Source organism: Annulohypoxylon truncatum, assembly GCF_022578515.1.
Source record: "Annulohypoxylon truncatum strain CBS 140777 unplaced genomic scaffold F4807scaffold_22, whole genome shotgun sequence".
NCBI classification, from domain to species: Eukaryota; Fungi; Ascomycota; class Sordariomycetes; order Xylariales; family Hypoxylaceae; genus Annulohypoxylon; species Annulohypoxylon truncatum.
Genome location: NW_025953808.1, coordinates 519,697 through 531,769, shown reverse-complemented (window position 1 = coordinate 531,769; position 12,073 = coordinate 519,697). Strand labels below are relative to the sequence as shown.

Genomic DNA, 12,073 nt, shown 5'->3' with positions numbered 1-12,073 from the left:
TCTTGCCGAGACAAGTTATGTGTCATATGTGAGCATATCGGTAGATATACGTTAGTAGTAGGTGAAGATAATATGTGACAGCTATAGATGTCTTAGGGCAAGCGAGAAGTCGTGCACCGTTGAACCGATAGTTAACTCGTATGCATATACTACATACATACATACCTTTGTACTAGTAGGTAGTGACAACATTATGGGTACTCAGATTTGTTCTACATCAGTGTATCGGCAACGCGAGCTGGTGGTCATTCCAATATCGTTTCTTATTTTAATTACCTTCTTCCAGGTCAACCATCTACTTCAATTGACATCCTATTCTTTAGAACAAGGTAAATCGTCGAACGCACATCTCGAGTTCGCTATTTACTCAATTCTTCGGACCTCATCAGCAGCTCGGGGTTATGTACCTACCTAAATGAATACCTGCCTCAATAGGTAGTCATAATTTATTCGTTGATCATTGGTTGGATCCAGCTCCTACCACGTCATAGGAACAATTCTAAGTTTACGACGACTGGGATAACTCGTGGATAATCATCGTATCTAGTAGGGACGACCTTGGAAACTTGAACGTACATTCCAGGTAGGTATCGTTAGGTACATATGTTTACATGTCTACCGTACGATAGGTGAGGTACCTTCGTCGGTCGTCGACATTAGCTCGGCAAGGGGAATCCGGTATCCTGGAACAAGCCGCGCAATCCACGTTCCCCACACGCCTACCCCAAGTACCCCAACGCCATTCCTATTTCTACCTGCTGGTCCTTGCTCTGGCGCGACTCTTTTCTCCTCCATGATGGCTATTGGCTATCAGCGGAAACTTATAGGCTTTATGCCACGTCGAAATATCCTCCTCCCCATCATCTGCATCGCTCTCCTCGTCGCGGCATGGACCTTCCGTGCCCCTCCTCCGTCTATCGATAGATGGCTTGACGTCGGCGCTATTCGAGGCGGCGCATCCTCGCCCACGTCTTCCCTCCATCCTCCGCCACCGGCTCAATCGCACAACGATGTCGATCTGTCAGCCCCCGACGCGCCTTTCGTCGGCTGGCCGCTGCGAAGAGTATGCGACGAGGCTGCGTGGGTTCAAGGCCTGGTATTCATCTGCGACAATAATTCCGGAGGCGTCGGCAACATAAGGAATTATATACACACCTGCATACGATACGGTCTCGAGGCTGGAGCGACCGGACTTGTCATGCCCAAAATTCGGAAGCGCAACGAGACGGACCTGGCTGACCTCTTTACCGACTACCTACCATTTAATTACATGTTCGACGAGAAACACTTCAAAAACGCCTTCGCCGCCAACTGTCCCCAGATCACTATCTACGATGACATTAAGGACATACCGGGCGTGGGTGGTAAACCTAACATCGAGCACATCACGCCCAAGAAGTTTGGAAGCCGCGAGGGTTGCGATTTTAGGGACCAGAATCGCCACACGGACCGTTTCGGTGACAGGTTCCGCGGATGGCTAAACGACTCCAAAACCGGTCAAAACCCGCCCTCTCAAAACCATCCGCGGCTAATCCGCTTCAACTGGGGTGTATTATGGGACTGGCAGACCTACCGTGACGGGCCCGAGTTTGCGAATACGTTTGGCAGCATCCTCAGGTTTAACGACCGGATTTTGCGCTTAGGGAAGACAGCGCTGAAGAGGATGCGCGCTTACGCGGAGGCCAACGGGGTCAAGGATGGCAGGTTTCTCGGCGTGCATTTGAGGACGGAAAGCGACGCTCTGGGCTTCTGGCCTACGTACAATACCCAGAGCGAAGCTTACCTCAAGCAAGCCACTAAGAGGGGGTTTGAGGTAGCATACATAGCTACGGGGGACTCCCTAGAAGCGCAGAACTTCGCGGGCGCGGCCATCGAACTGGCGCAGATGAAGGTCGTCACCAAGGCGGACTTGCTGGATGACGAAGACTTGGACGAGCTAGACTCGCTGAGCTGGGATCAGCAGGGTTTAATCGACTTGATCGTCCTACTAGGAAGCGACTACTTCGTGGGTGCTATGCCGAGCAGTTTCTCGATCTACACGGCTATGAAGCGACATCTAAGAACGGGGGGTCTGTACACGAGACCGTACAAGGTAGGCACAGAAGGAGACGGGTTATCGTATCTCGTAGGCAACTACGATAAGTACTGGGAAGGTTGGCTCTATATGTGGGATGGCATGTGGCCATAAGGTTCGATACTGTATTCTTAGCAATGGTTTATCGTTATACAGAGTAGGCATAAATATTATAATAAGATACTATAAAAATGTATATTCGTGTTCCAGTGGGATGTAGTCCTCAAGTCAACTTGATATTTCAATATCAACATATACTGTAGGTAGCATCCATCCATACATAAGTAGGTAGGTAGGATACCTGTACCCAAGGGGTTTAGTTTATGTAATCATTCGCATGTGAAAGAACCCCTATATGACTAAGCATATACTCATCCTTTTAAACACATATATCTAGATCCATCTGTAAATATCCGTGGGAATTCATTTAACCGTATCATGTTTGTTTCATATGTTCAACGATTTAAACTTCCACTTCAACTCCCGTTTCTTCCCTCACATACCATAATCAACTTTCTTAAACTGCCGACTCAACTCGCTCTTCATTAATGTCCAAAATGACGATGCTGACCATATCCAGTTTACAGCGCATCACGGCGTCTAAGCTAGCAGAGATGCTGCTCGCCAGCGCTCACCAGCCATCTTCTGACGCACCGGTAGCTATCGTAGACGTGCGAGACGACGGTATGAACTCATCTTACCACGTCGCCTTAAAATTTTCCATATATTTGACTTTAACGCTTCCTCAAAAGACGGCTGATAAACCAGCTTACATTATTTATTGAATCCTAATAACAAAATTGCAGATCACATAGGTGGCCACATCAAGTCGTCGCTACACTTTCCTAGCGTAAGCCTTGACGCCACCATGCCCACGCTACTGCGCAAACTTGCCGACAAGGAAGTCGTCGTTTTCCACTGCGCCCTGAGCCAACAGCGCGGGCCTAGCGCGGCGCTCAGATACCTCAGGGAAAAAGAGGCTGCCGCCGCTTCCGCGAAAAAACAAGCGGAGAAGGAGGCCGAAGGTGAGGGCAAGGCGACCAAACAACAACAGGTCTACGTCTTAGATAAGGGCTTCGTCGGCTGGCAAGAGATATACGGGCCTGACGAAAGACTTACGGAAGGGTACAGGAAGGAGCTGTGGGAATCCGGGTATTAGATCGGGACCGACTTCGACAAGGATATTATCGCTGCCTCACTCGAGGGGAATCGTGTGCACGTAGGGTGGATGCGATGGAATACATCTAGTAAGACGGTTTCATCCGCCACTTGACGGTGGTTTACGACTTACTGATGCTAGTCAGGCAGACTGATCCTTCGCTACGCGGGGACTATTGGTGTAAAACCATGAAGCTCATTAGATGGAATGGTTACATAGAATTTTGACGTTAACTGTAGGGCTGTTCTTGGCTTGACAAAATATAGAGCTTTCAAGACTTAGACTTCGATAAGCCCACTAGGCCTGCATAAATATAAATTCTAGCTAGATTCTACTTCTGTTTGATAAGATGAGGTACATAGATTATCGATATTGATCTCAAACTGGATGAAATCCAGACCTTGATGCCTTCATTATTTTCGTTGCTCATTGCTATCCGGCCTCGACATCGATCATGTCTTGTTATCGAGTATTACGCTCATAGATACACCTAATAACAATTCAATATTTGAATGATAGCTGTAAGAATTTCATGCAAAAGCCTAGTTTCCTGATTCCCGGTACACATCTCAAGAATTAGTTAAAAGGCGTTATAGTTGTTAATACTGGCAGGAGACTTTGAACTTTAACCGGTAAAAAGCTACACCAAATTATATTCTCAACAAGTTAGACGCCGCATTACTCTTAGTTCGTAGATTAGATCCAGATAATCCTAAAAGGCTTTCTCATGGCACTACTGACGTACCCATCTCCGGTAAGTTATATGATACTATATCTATCCTAGGAGCCTCCAGGAAGTTTCCATCATGCGACAGTAACGAGTTACCCAGCAAGTGAACACTACCTAGCCGCACTACCTACCTCTTACAGTTCAAATATCCATAATCATTTCGGAGGCATCTTACTCGTTCCATCGTCATGAAGTACGAATATACGCCCAACCGTGAACGCCCTCGCCGCGTCTCCATCAGCTCACTCCCAAAGCTAACTCGGGCCGGGACGTTCGAAATCGAGTTTTCCTACGCAGTTTCCAAGCTCCGCTATCGAACTAAGAAGGTCATCAAAATTCTCAAAAAGATTGGCAAACCTATCGGCAAGGTTTTGAAATATATCATATTCGCCCCGTTCCTGCCCTGCACTCTATTCTTTATCCTGTTTGACAAGATAATGGTGGCTGCGCAAGGAGAGCTAGACGAGTTCTTTGACTACAACGAACCGTCATATCCCGCCAGCGTCTATGAAGTCGACATGGAAGAGTACCACAAATATTACGATTGGGAAGGATACCTAGACTAGGGTATCAGCAAAAGCTCCAGCAAGTTTTGAAAACTGATTTGGGCATGGAATCAAGGTCAACTTGGCTTGAAGTGTCAGGGATGGCTATATGGATATTCCGATATTCTACTTATTGTCTTTTTGCCCAAATCCTATAACTAGGTACCACGTTTGAATAAGGGAAAATTTGGAAGACCACTTTGATACCTGGATTCGTTGGGTAACAAGGTTTAGGGGGATTTATTTCAAGAGTAAACAAAAACCAATACATTCACCCGGGGCTTTGTCTACTCCTGCCCTTCAACCAATGTGACCACGACAAACTCGCCGAGACTGCTCAGAGACCTATGTGGACTCAGAATATGAAGAAAGGGATGTTGATGTTAGGGGATAAATGAGAGACTTTGCCTCTCCTGAAACTGCGGGAAGAGTAGCGTTATTAAACATCTTAAACCCCACCCATATTAGCAGCAGCTTCACTTCTCCTCTGCATTCGCTCTACGCGCGACTACGTAAGGCATCTGTTGACTGTCGATATTAAAAACCATACAAACCTAGGCGCAGAACTCGGTACCTAGCGATCATATCGTTGATTCCGAAGCCGAGCAGCGGTCTGCCACTGTCAACCCGCTTTAACTTCGTCGATATCAAATTTGAGAATTGCTTCCTCCCCACGCGAAGAAATGCGTCTGTATGACGCAACGCGATCGAGGAAACGGGAAACGTATCGCTTTACGGTGACGAGAGCAGCTATTCAACCGACATAACAGGTTGGGCCGGCACGGCGTATTTCAAGACCAACTTTGGCGCGGAAGTATAGACTGTAACGCGGCCGAGGATGGAAAAGCGTGTTGGTAAAAATCTACGGAATGTCGTTTAATCTGGTAACTTGTTGGACATTTTCAACGCAAGATGGAAATGTTAGGTAAGCTATGATTGGATACCGTGAGAATGGACATGATTCGGAGATATATACACGCCCCGGGTTTAATCATTCGCAATCTCCTATTGGACCTTCAGCTTTGAAGCTTGGAATAAGAAAGATGCGGTTGGTGAAAATGGGACATCTTCCCTCAAGCCAATTGATGATGATGTACCTATTACACTAACACGTATCCCTTACATTACTATTTCTATTCCGCGATGTCTCAGATGAGGGGTGCATTTGATGTTGGTGGCCTTTGTACTGGACCTTTTACTATGCGTCGATTTAATCCAGCAGTTGGCTCCCTACCTAGCTTCTTCTCTCCCCATCTTGAGGCTCCGTGAACCTGTATCTAACCCCTATCTGGCCCCTTACCCCTATCCCCGCAGTCTTCACTCCGCTGAGCTCTTCTGATATACAGCAGATCTAAAAGGTTCAAACAATAGACCTAGTTGACTATTGAATATGACTTAATTCGACCACTATTCGCCATGTTCAACCTCGATATCCACCCTGTGGCCATTTCCTATGCTGTCGTCGGCATCATCGCCTCCTATGTATGACAACCTTCTTCTAGGCTTCTAGGTGCCGTGTGATTGTGCAAAGTAATGCTGATGCGTCTTCAAGTTTCTCGCCGTTGTGAGTTATCGACTTCTACTTCATCCCCTAAGTCGTTACCCGGGGCCGTTCCTCGCGAAGCTATCAGATGCCTATCCCGGCTTCTACGCTTTCCGTCGACGTCTGCATCTAACCACCCAACGGGATCATCAGAAGTATGGTAAGGCTACAGCTACTCCAATTCTCTCAACGGCCATGCTCCGCGCATCACCGAGTTGCGTCTTACTAGTAAATAGGTCCCGTTATGCGACATGGTCCAAATAAACTCGTATTTAACTCCGTTCAAGCTTTGCGAGGTAATATGGCACTTGAGTTCTTTAGCTACCATGTCTAACGAAAGCTAGACATCTATCAGAATGAAAAGGTCACCAAGGCCGATGCCTATCTTGTCTCGCAGGCCGCCCCGAATGTCTTTAATCTTTTCAACGCTATAGACAGAGACTTGCACCGTATAAAGCGCAAGCTAGTCGGCGCGGCCGTCTCGGAACGCGCGATGCGCACCTTCGAACCCACCTTATCTAACCAGGTGGACGTCTTCGTGAAACAGCTACTCTCACCTCCTGACGCTCCTATAAATATGACGGAGCGAAGTAAACGTCTAGGTCTCGATATCGTGGGTCACCTTTCCTTTGGTTACGATCTTCGCCTCCAGACCGAAGAGACCAACCGTTTCCTCGTCAATGCCATCCAGCTGGGAAACTATCGCAGTAATCTTAATATGCAATTTCCGTTCATCCACAAGGCTCACCTGCATAACGCGATAGGCCGCTTCTTTTACCCTTCATGGGACGAGTTCACCCGCTTATTGCAAACCATGATCGGAACTCGTCTTAGTCAAGATAAGGATGCTCAACCGGACTTCTATTCTTATGTTTCCGACGCCCTAGCAGCCGAGTCGGAAGAAGCGCGACAGCTTGATCTCTGGACCGAAGCTATGTTCTTCACAATTGCTGGTTCGTGATGACTATTCTTTTTTCCTTTTTTTCTCTGCTTTTCTTTGCTTTTTCCCTTCGCGGAGGCGAAACATGCTTACTTGACTGTTTAGGGGGTGATACAACCGCGGCAGCCATTGCAGCCGCCTTCTTCTATCTATCACGCAACCCGGAGTGTTACCGGAAGTTGGCCCAGGAGGTTCGCACTACCTTTAAAAGCAGCAGCGAAGTGAGGGGCGGCCCGGCACTGTCGAGCTGTCACTATCTCCGTGCCTGCGTTGACGAGTCTCTGAGAATGTCCCCACCAACGCCTAGTACGCCGTGGCGACAATTAGCCCCAGATGAGAAGGATGATTTTCTTATTATTGACGGATACCCTATCCCAAAGGGTGTCTCGTTCGGAGTGAATATCTACTCGCTTCATCACAACGAGAAATACTTCCCAGACCCGTACAGGTTCTCTCCCGAGCGCTGGTTACCCCCGGTCCCCGACACACCGGAAAGCCGCGCAGCTCAGAAGATTATGCGAGACGCCTTCAGCCCATTCTCCGTCGGTGCTCGCTCTTGCGCCGGAAAGCCGGTAGCTTACCTCGAGACTAGCCTTACTTTAGCGAAAACGCTATGGCACCTTGACTTCGAACTGGCTCCCGGAGTGCTCCGCCAGGTGGGCGCGGGCAGGAAAGGGGGCGAGAGCGGAAGGGAGCGGCCGGAGGAGTTCCAATTATTCGACCAATTCACCTCCGCCCATGACGGTCCTTACTTGATGTTCAAGCCTCGAGGCGATTTTGTTGGGCAGGATGAAACCAAAGGAGTTATAATGCGGAACCTAGTCTTTATCTTTTAGATACCGCAAAATTGCCTAGGTAATTGGAACTACTTAGGGATGTTGAATATAGGGCTTAATCCCTGTATTCAATACACTAAAGCAAACCTTGGTGCAACGGAGCCTAAAGCCCTCCAGGTGTGGTGGCCTGTTCGTACATCTATGCCAAAAAAAATTCAGAACGCTGGAAAATAGTTTCAGCCATTCCTAATCTAGTAGTAGGTATGCATCCACTATTGGTAATTGTTAGATGAGTACATATGGCAATGGGCTGGCGATTAGCAAATTCGACAAGTAGTACATAAACTTATATATAGATTTACTTGTATAAGTAAGTACCTCCTGTCACTGGCGGCTGGCAAATCCATAGGTAAGCTTGTTGGCCCAAACTATTGTGTAGATTATGTAAGTACCTAGAGGTAGGCAGAGATAAAGGGAATAAAAGGAAGGCACCAACAGGCCTAATAGGAATCGAACCTAAACTACCTTTTATTCCTCTACCCAGTATCTGGCAGGAAATTAAAATAATTTGAAACCTTAAGCAGCTCATTCATTATATAGGTAGTAAGTTAAGTCGTATACGACTCGTTGATTTGAAAATTACTTCAACAGTTCAATTGCTTAGTTCTTTGATAATAAAGCTCATATTGCTTAAGTTAAACTACAAGTAGTAAAGTTGGGAATAGCTTCGTATATATCTCGTACCGCGCAGTCGATCGCTTACATAATATTCCACTACCCATCCAATCGTTCATTCAATCGTTCGTTCAATCGTTCATTCAATCAATTATCAATAGTTTACTTCAAAATCAAATCATCAAAGTAACATGCCCTAGCACCTAATTTTATATAAGCAAGCTTGTACCTTACATGCTGAGCTACAAATATAAAATCTGACATCCGAAGTACTGACCTATCAACGCTAAATCAGAGAAATCTGGGGCTAAGGTGTAATTCTATACCCTTTTGGGCAATATCCTTAGAAAAATATTTTTTTGGCATAGTTGAACGAACAGGCCGCCGTACCAGGGCTAGCCTGAGCGCTACGGAGAGCCTAAATTGTTTTGATTCTCAAATGATTAGCAGTGGGATACAGCTCACTAAGCGCCCTCTTCAATTGATTGATTTGAGATAGATTTGGCACCTTATAATATAATTTGTTCAACTGGACCCTTACAGTCAACAACTCGATAGGTATTCTTACTTGACTTCAAAGGCTCTAGGGATCTGATTTCAGCTATTAAAATCCTTGCCTTTAAGTTGAATCACCCCTACTTTGATGTACTCAATACATTGGCTTCAAGGACTGGTGTCAAAAGAAAGCAACTCCAGTAACGGATTCATCACTCAATAGGCCTTCACGATAGTTTGCCCGCCCTCCGATAAACCTCGGCCTGGAAAGTATCTATAAGTTTTCTCATCCTTGGGTCGGACGGTAGGACCTGAGCGCCGATCACGCCACATATTCCGGCAGCGCGGTCGATAAACTACGTTTAAGTTAGTATGTGGATAGTCGATGGAGAGAAGATGTCCGCCTGAATAGAGGTAGGTACTTACCCAGTTGAGACTCGCGGCACCACCCCACATCAGTGCCCCTTTTCGCCAATATGGATGATTTTCTCCCAGGACGAGGAGTCCACCAAGTCCAAAGTCGCGATCGTTAGGTGGAGAGGGGAACTGGCTTTTCATAGCAGGTGTTTCCATGAACTTGCGCAGCTCTTCCTTACTCGCAGGCGTCAGCTGAGGCTGAAAGATTAGCGCAGCGGTCTCCTTCTTCAACAGTTTCTCGTCATCCGTAAGCAGCGAGTACATCATCTTGAAGCAGTCCGGCATACTTGAAAATAGTCCGTGCCCGCCGAAAGGCACTTTCAAACCCGTAGTCACTGTTGGAATTTCGGACTTCTCAACTGCCGGCCCCGAGGGATCCTTGCGATAAGCCATGGGCACTCGACGAGCCCTAATACTAGGATGTTTATCGGGGAAGAAGGTGGAGCTATCGGCTCCGAGAGGCTCCCATATATTCTTTTTCATATATTCTTCTAATGACATACCGCTTAGCTTCTCCACGAGCTGGCCGACTCGATCGAGGCCTGTGCCGTACGCCCAACCTTCTCCAGGCTCAAACAAGAGCGGGAGATTGAAGGACTCGTCAACTGTAACGTTAGGAGATGATTTCTCCTTCTGCGAGGCTCGAATTTTTCCAAGGCCCTCGTGGAGAAAGTTGTAACCGGCGCCGGAGCTGTGCGTGATCAAGTGGCGTAAGGTGATGGGGTTCTGCCGTTTGCGTACGGTCGGAGTCCCATCATCGGCTACCGAGATAAGGATACCTTGGCTTCCGAAGGACGGTAACAGATCGGACAAATCCTCGTCGAGCGTGACGAAGCCTCGCTCAACAAGCTGCAGGGCTGCTATCGAGGTAGGGAACTTTGACATGGAAGACAATTCCATAACCGTATCTAGCGTATATGTCCCGTTCTCAGGTGAGAACGCCTTCAAAATATCAACTTTGCCTTCGGAAGGGGTTAGTGGTGTAGGAAAAAGGGGTGACTCGTGGGTGAAACATACCATCCTTATCTTTGGCTATCACAACGATTCCAGGTGCAGTACCGTCATTTACTGCGGACTCAAACAAGTTTTCAAATGTCATCTTTGTTCGACGTACCTATAATAGACCTGAGTTGGTGAATTAGAGGTGATTTTTATCGTGGAATTATTTTTTATTCATCCTATTCCCTCTTGGTTAGGATGATTTTATATCTCGAATGTATTTCAACTGTGTGAATCGTGTTCCCTAGTTCCTTGTTGTTGGACGTAACGGCGTGGTAAACGTATTGGATGACTCCCCGCCGAGATAGTAATCCACTAAATTGGCTGCCTCACGATATACTAATGATTTGCGCCCGGCGCTAACGCCATGCGAATCTCATGTATCTAGGTACTTACTAGTATACATATGGCATATATAGGTACCTATATTTTCTCAATCATGACTAATTCCCATGGTAGATGTATGTTAAGTCGCCTCAGAAGACTTCAATTACACGTGTAGAGTGGTAAAATCCAGGATCACGAGGATCCGTCTTACTCTTCAACTTCGGTAATCCTATCGACGGCTTTCTTGGCCACCTCGCGAGCTCGCGGGTCGATTCTCTCGTCCCAAGCAAAGAGTTGGAACTGCGCTTTCCATATCCTCCAATTTTCCATGCTCCACGTGTCCCGCGGATTCTTCTTGTCCGTCTTTTCCTTTTTCTTACACTGCTGATATACGTAGCGCGCCTCGTCAGGCCATATAAGCCACTGCGCCGCAGCCAGTATGTGGCCTCCAATAGTGTCAGGCTTGGACGCGACCTGGACATTGAAACTGGGATATTTCTTGCCGCTGGGCAGGATATCGCGCAGCGCGCTAGCGAAGCCGCATTCAGCGAAGCCGGTCAAGGTGATGCGCGCTATGGCAGACTGGTAGTTGCGCCAGCGAGTCTCCGACTCACTGCCGGGGTTCTCGATTCCCGAACCGGGATATCTGATAGCTGCGTTCCGTCTGTTAGACCAGTTCTCCTACAGACATTATTAAAGATACAAACCATCTGCTCCAATACGAAGATACTCGGTCGAATAGCCGCGGTCCGACCATAGGGTTATCGTATGAACGTCTTTAGGGTTGCCGCCTTCCACAAAGTAATCGGGAACCTCGTGGTTGGGAATGGCTAACAAGGCCTCAAGAAATTGAACGATCCTGGTCTGGCCGTCGTGGTGCGGCGGGAAAACGGAGCACAGGTTGGGAAAGCTCTGAAAGAAGCGTTCGACGTACCCGCTCGCATTTGGCATGCTAGCGCGGAGCACATGTCCGTCGTCGTCTTTCTCGACGAGATCAGGTTGGTCTGAGAACTTTTGCAATCTGCTTGAAGACTCCTTCACAACCCAGGCATCAAGATCGGCTGCGAGCTGGGACGGAGTTCGGGAACCGTCGACCAGGGCCTGCATCAAACTCTTGCAGAATTGGTCATCGGCGTTATCATCTTCGTACAAGCTCAGAGTAAGAGCCAACGGTTCATCTTGTCCAGCAGCCATAGTGGGTTTGGTGTAAAGTAGATAATTAAGTCTAGATTCAGTGGAAGTGGTGGGGGAAGGACAACGTGAGTAAAGAGCGTGAGTAAATATATTGGCCGTCTATGTAAGTCTCTTTGTAGGTAGTGGTTTGTTTACACAGAATAGATACCTAAGTAGTTATCTAAGCATTCATGATGAATGATGTAGGCAGCTGTGTAGG

General features: G+C 47.3%; 6 protein-coding genes across 6 annotated transcripts; 4 read left to right on the top strand and 2 right to left on the bottom strand.

Moving 5' to 3' along the window:
- Window positions 1–63: 63 nt before the first annotated feature.
- On the top strand, window positions 64–2,270 carry F4807DRAFT_431506 (uncharacterized protein). The gene has a single exon (XM_047998500.1). The coding sequence runs from the start codon at window positions 794–796 to the stop codon at window positions 2,186–2,188; it is 1,395 nt and encodes a 464-aa protein (XP_047853007.1). The 5' UTR covers window positions 64–793; the 3' UTR covers window positions 2,189–2,270.
- Window positions 2,271–2,514: 244 nt separating this feature from the next.
- Window positions 2,515–3,621, top strand: F4807DRAFT_431504 (Rhodanese-like protein). Its single transcript, XM_047998499.1, has 3 exons — window positions 2,515–2,758; window positions 2,881–3,321; window positions 3,379–3,621. Exons 1-2 carry the CDS (start codon window positions 2,623–2,625, stop codon window positions 3,231–3,233), a joined length of 489 nt encoding a protein of 162 aa, XP_047853006.1. The 5' UTR covers window positions 2,515–2,622; the 3' UTR covers window positions 3,234–3,321; window positions 3,379–3,621.
- A 530-nt stretch (window positions 3,622–4,151) lies between these two features.
- Window positions 4,152–4,578, top strand: F4807DRAFT_468712 (uncharacterized protein; the record flags this gene model as incomplete). The annotated part of the gene is made up of 1 exon (XM_048002628.1): window positions 4,152–4,578. One exon carries the CDS (start codon window positions 4,152–4,154, stop codon window positions 4,527–4,529), a length of 378 nt encoding a protein of 125 aa, XP_047853005.1. The 3' UTR covers window positions 4,530–4,578.
- Window positions 4,579–5,594: 1,016 nt separating this feature from the next.
- F4807DRAFT_468710 (cytochrome P450) lies at window positions 5,595–7,827 on the top strand (the record flags this gene model as incomplete). The annotated part of the gene is made up of 5 exons (XM_048002627.1): window positions 5,595–5,990; window positions 6,061–6,211; window positions 6,288–6,347; window positions 6,396–7,004; window positions 7,097–7,827. Exons 1-5 carry the CDS (start codon window positions 5,925–5,927, stop codon window positions 7,825–7,827), a joined length of 1,617 nt encoding a protein of 538 aa, XP_047853004.1. The 5' UTR covers window positions 5,595–5,924.
- Window positions 7,828–8,917: 1,090 nt separating this feature from the next.
- F4807DRAFT_153109 (beta-lactamase family protein) lies at window positions 8,918–10,641 on the bottom strand. Its single transcript, XM_047993241.1, has 3 exons — window positions 10,372–10,641; window positions 9,364–10,316; window positions 8,918–9,293 (listed from the first exon to the last, which is right to left on the bottom strand). Exons 1-3 carry the CDS (start codon window positions 10,451–10,453, stop codon window positions 9,165–9,167), a joined length of 1,164 nt encoding a protein of 387 aa, XP_047853003.1. The 5' UTR covers window positions 10,454–10,641; the 3' UTR covers window positions 8,918–9,164.
- F4807DRAFT_153122 (uncharacterized protein) lies at window positions 10,631–11,978 on the bottom strand. Its single transcript, XM_047993242.1, has 2 exons — window positions 11,388–11,978; window positions 10,631–11,333 (listed from the first exon to the last, which is right to left on the bottom strand). The coding sequence occupies exons 1-2, from the start codon at window positions 11,872–11,874 to the stop codon at window positions 10,888–10,890; spliced, it is 933 nt and encodes a 310-aa protein (XP_047853002.1). The 5' UTR covers window positions 11,875–11,978; the 3' UTR covers window positions 10,631–10,887.
- Between the last annotated feature and the right edge of the window lie 95 nt (window positions 11,979–12,073).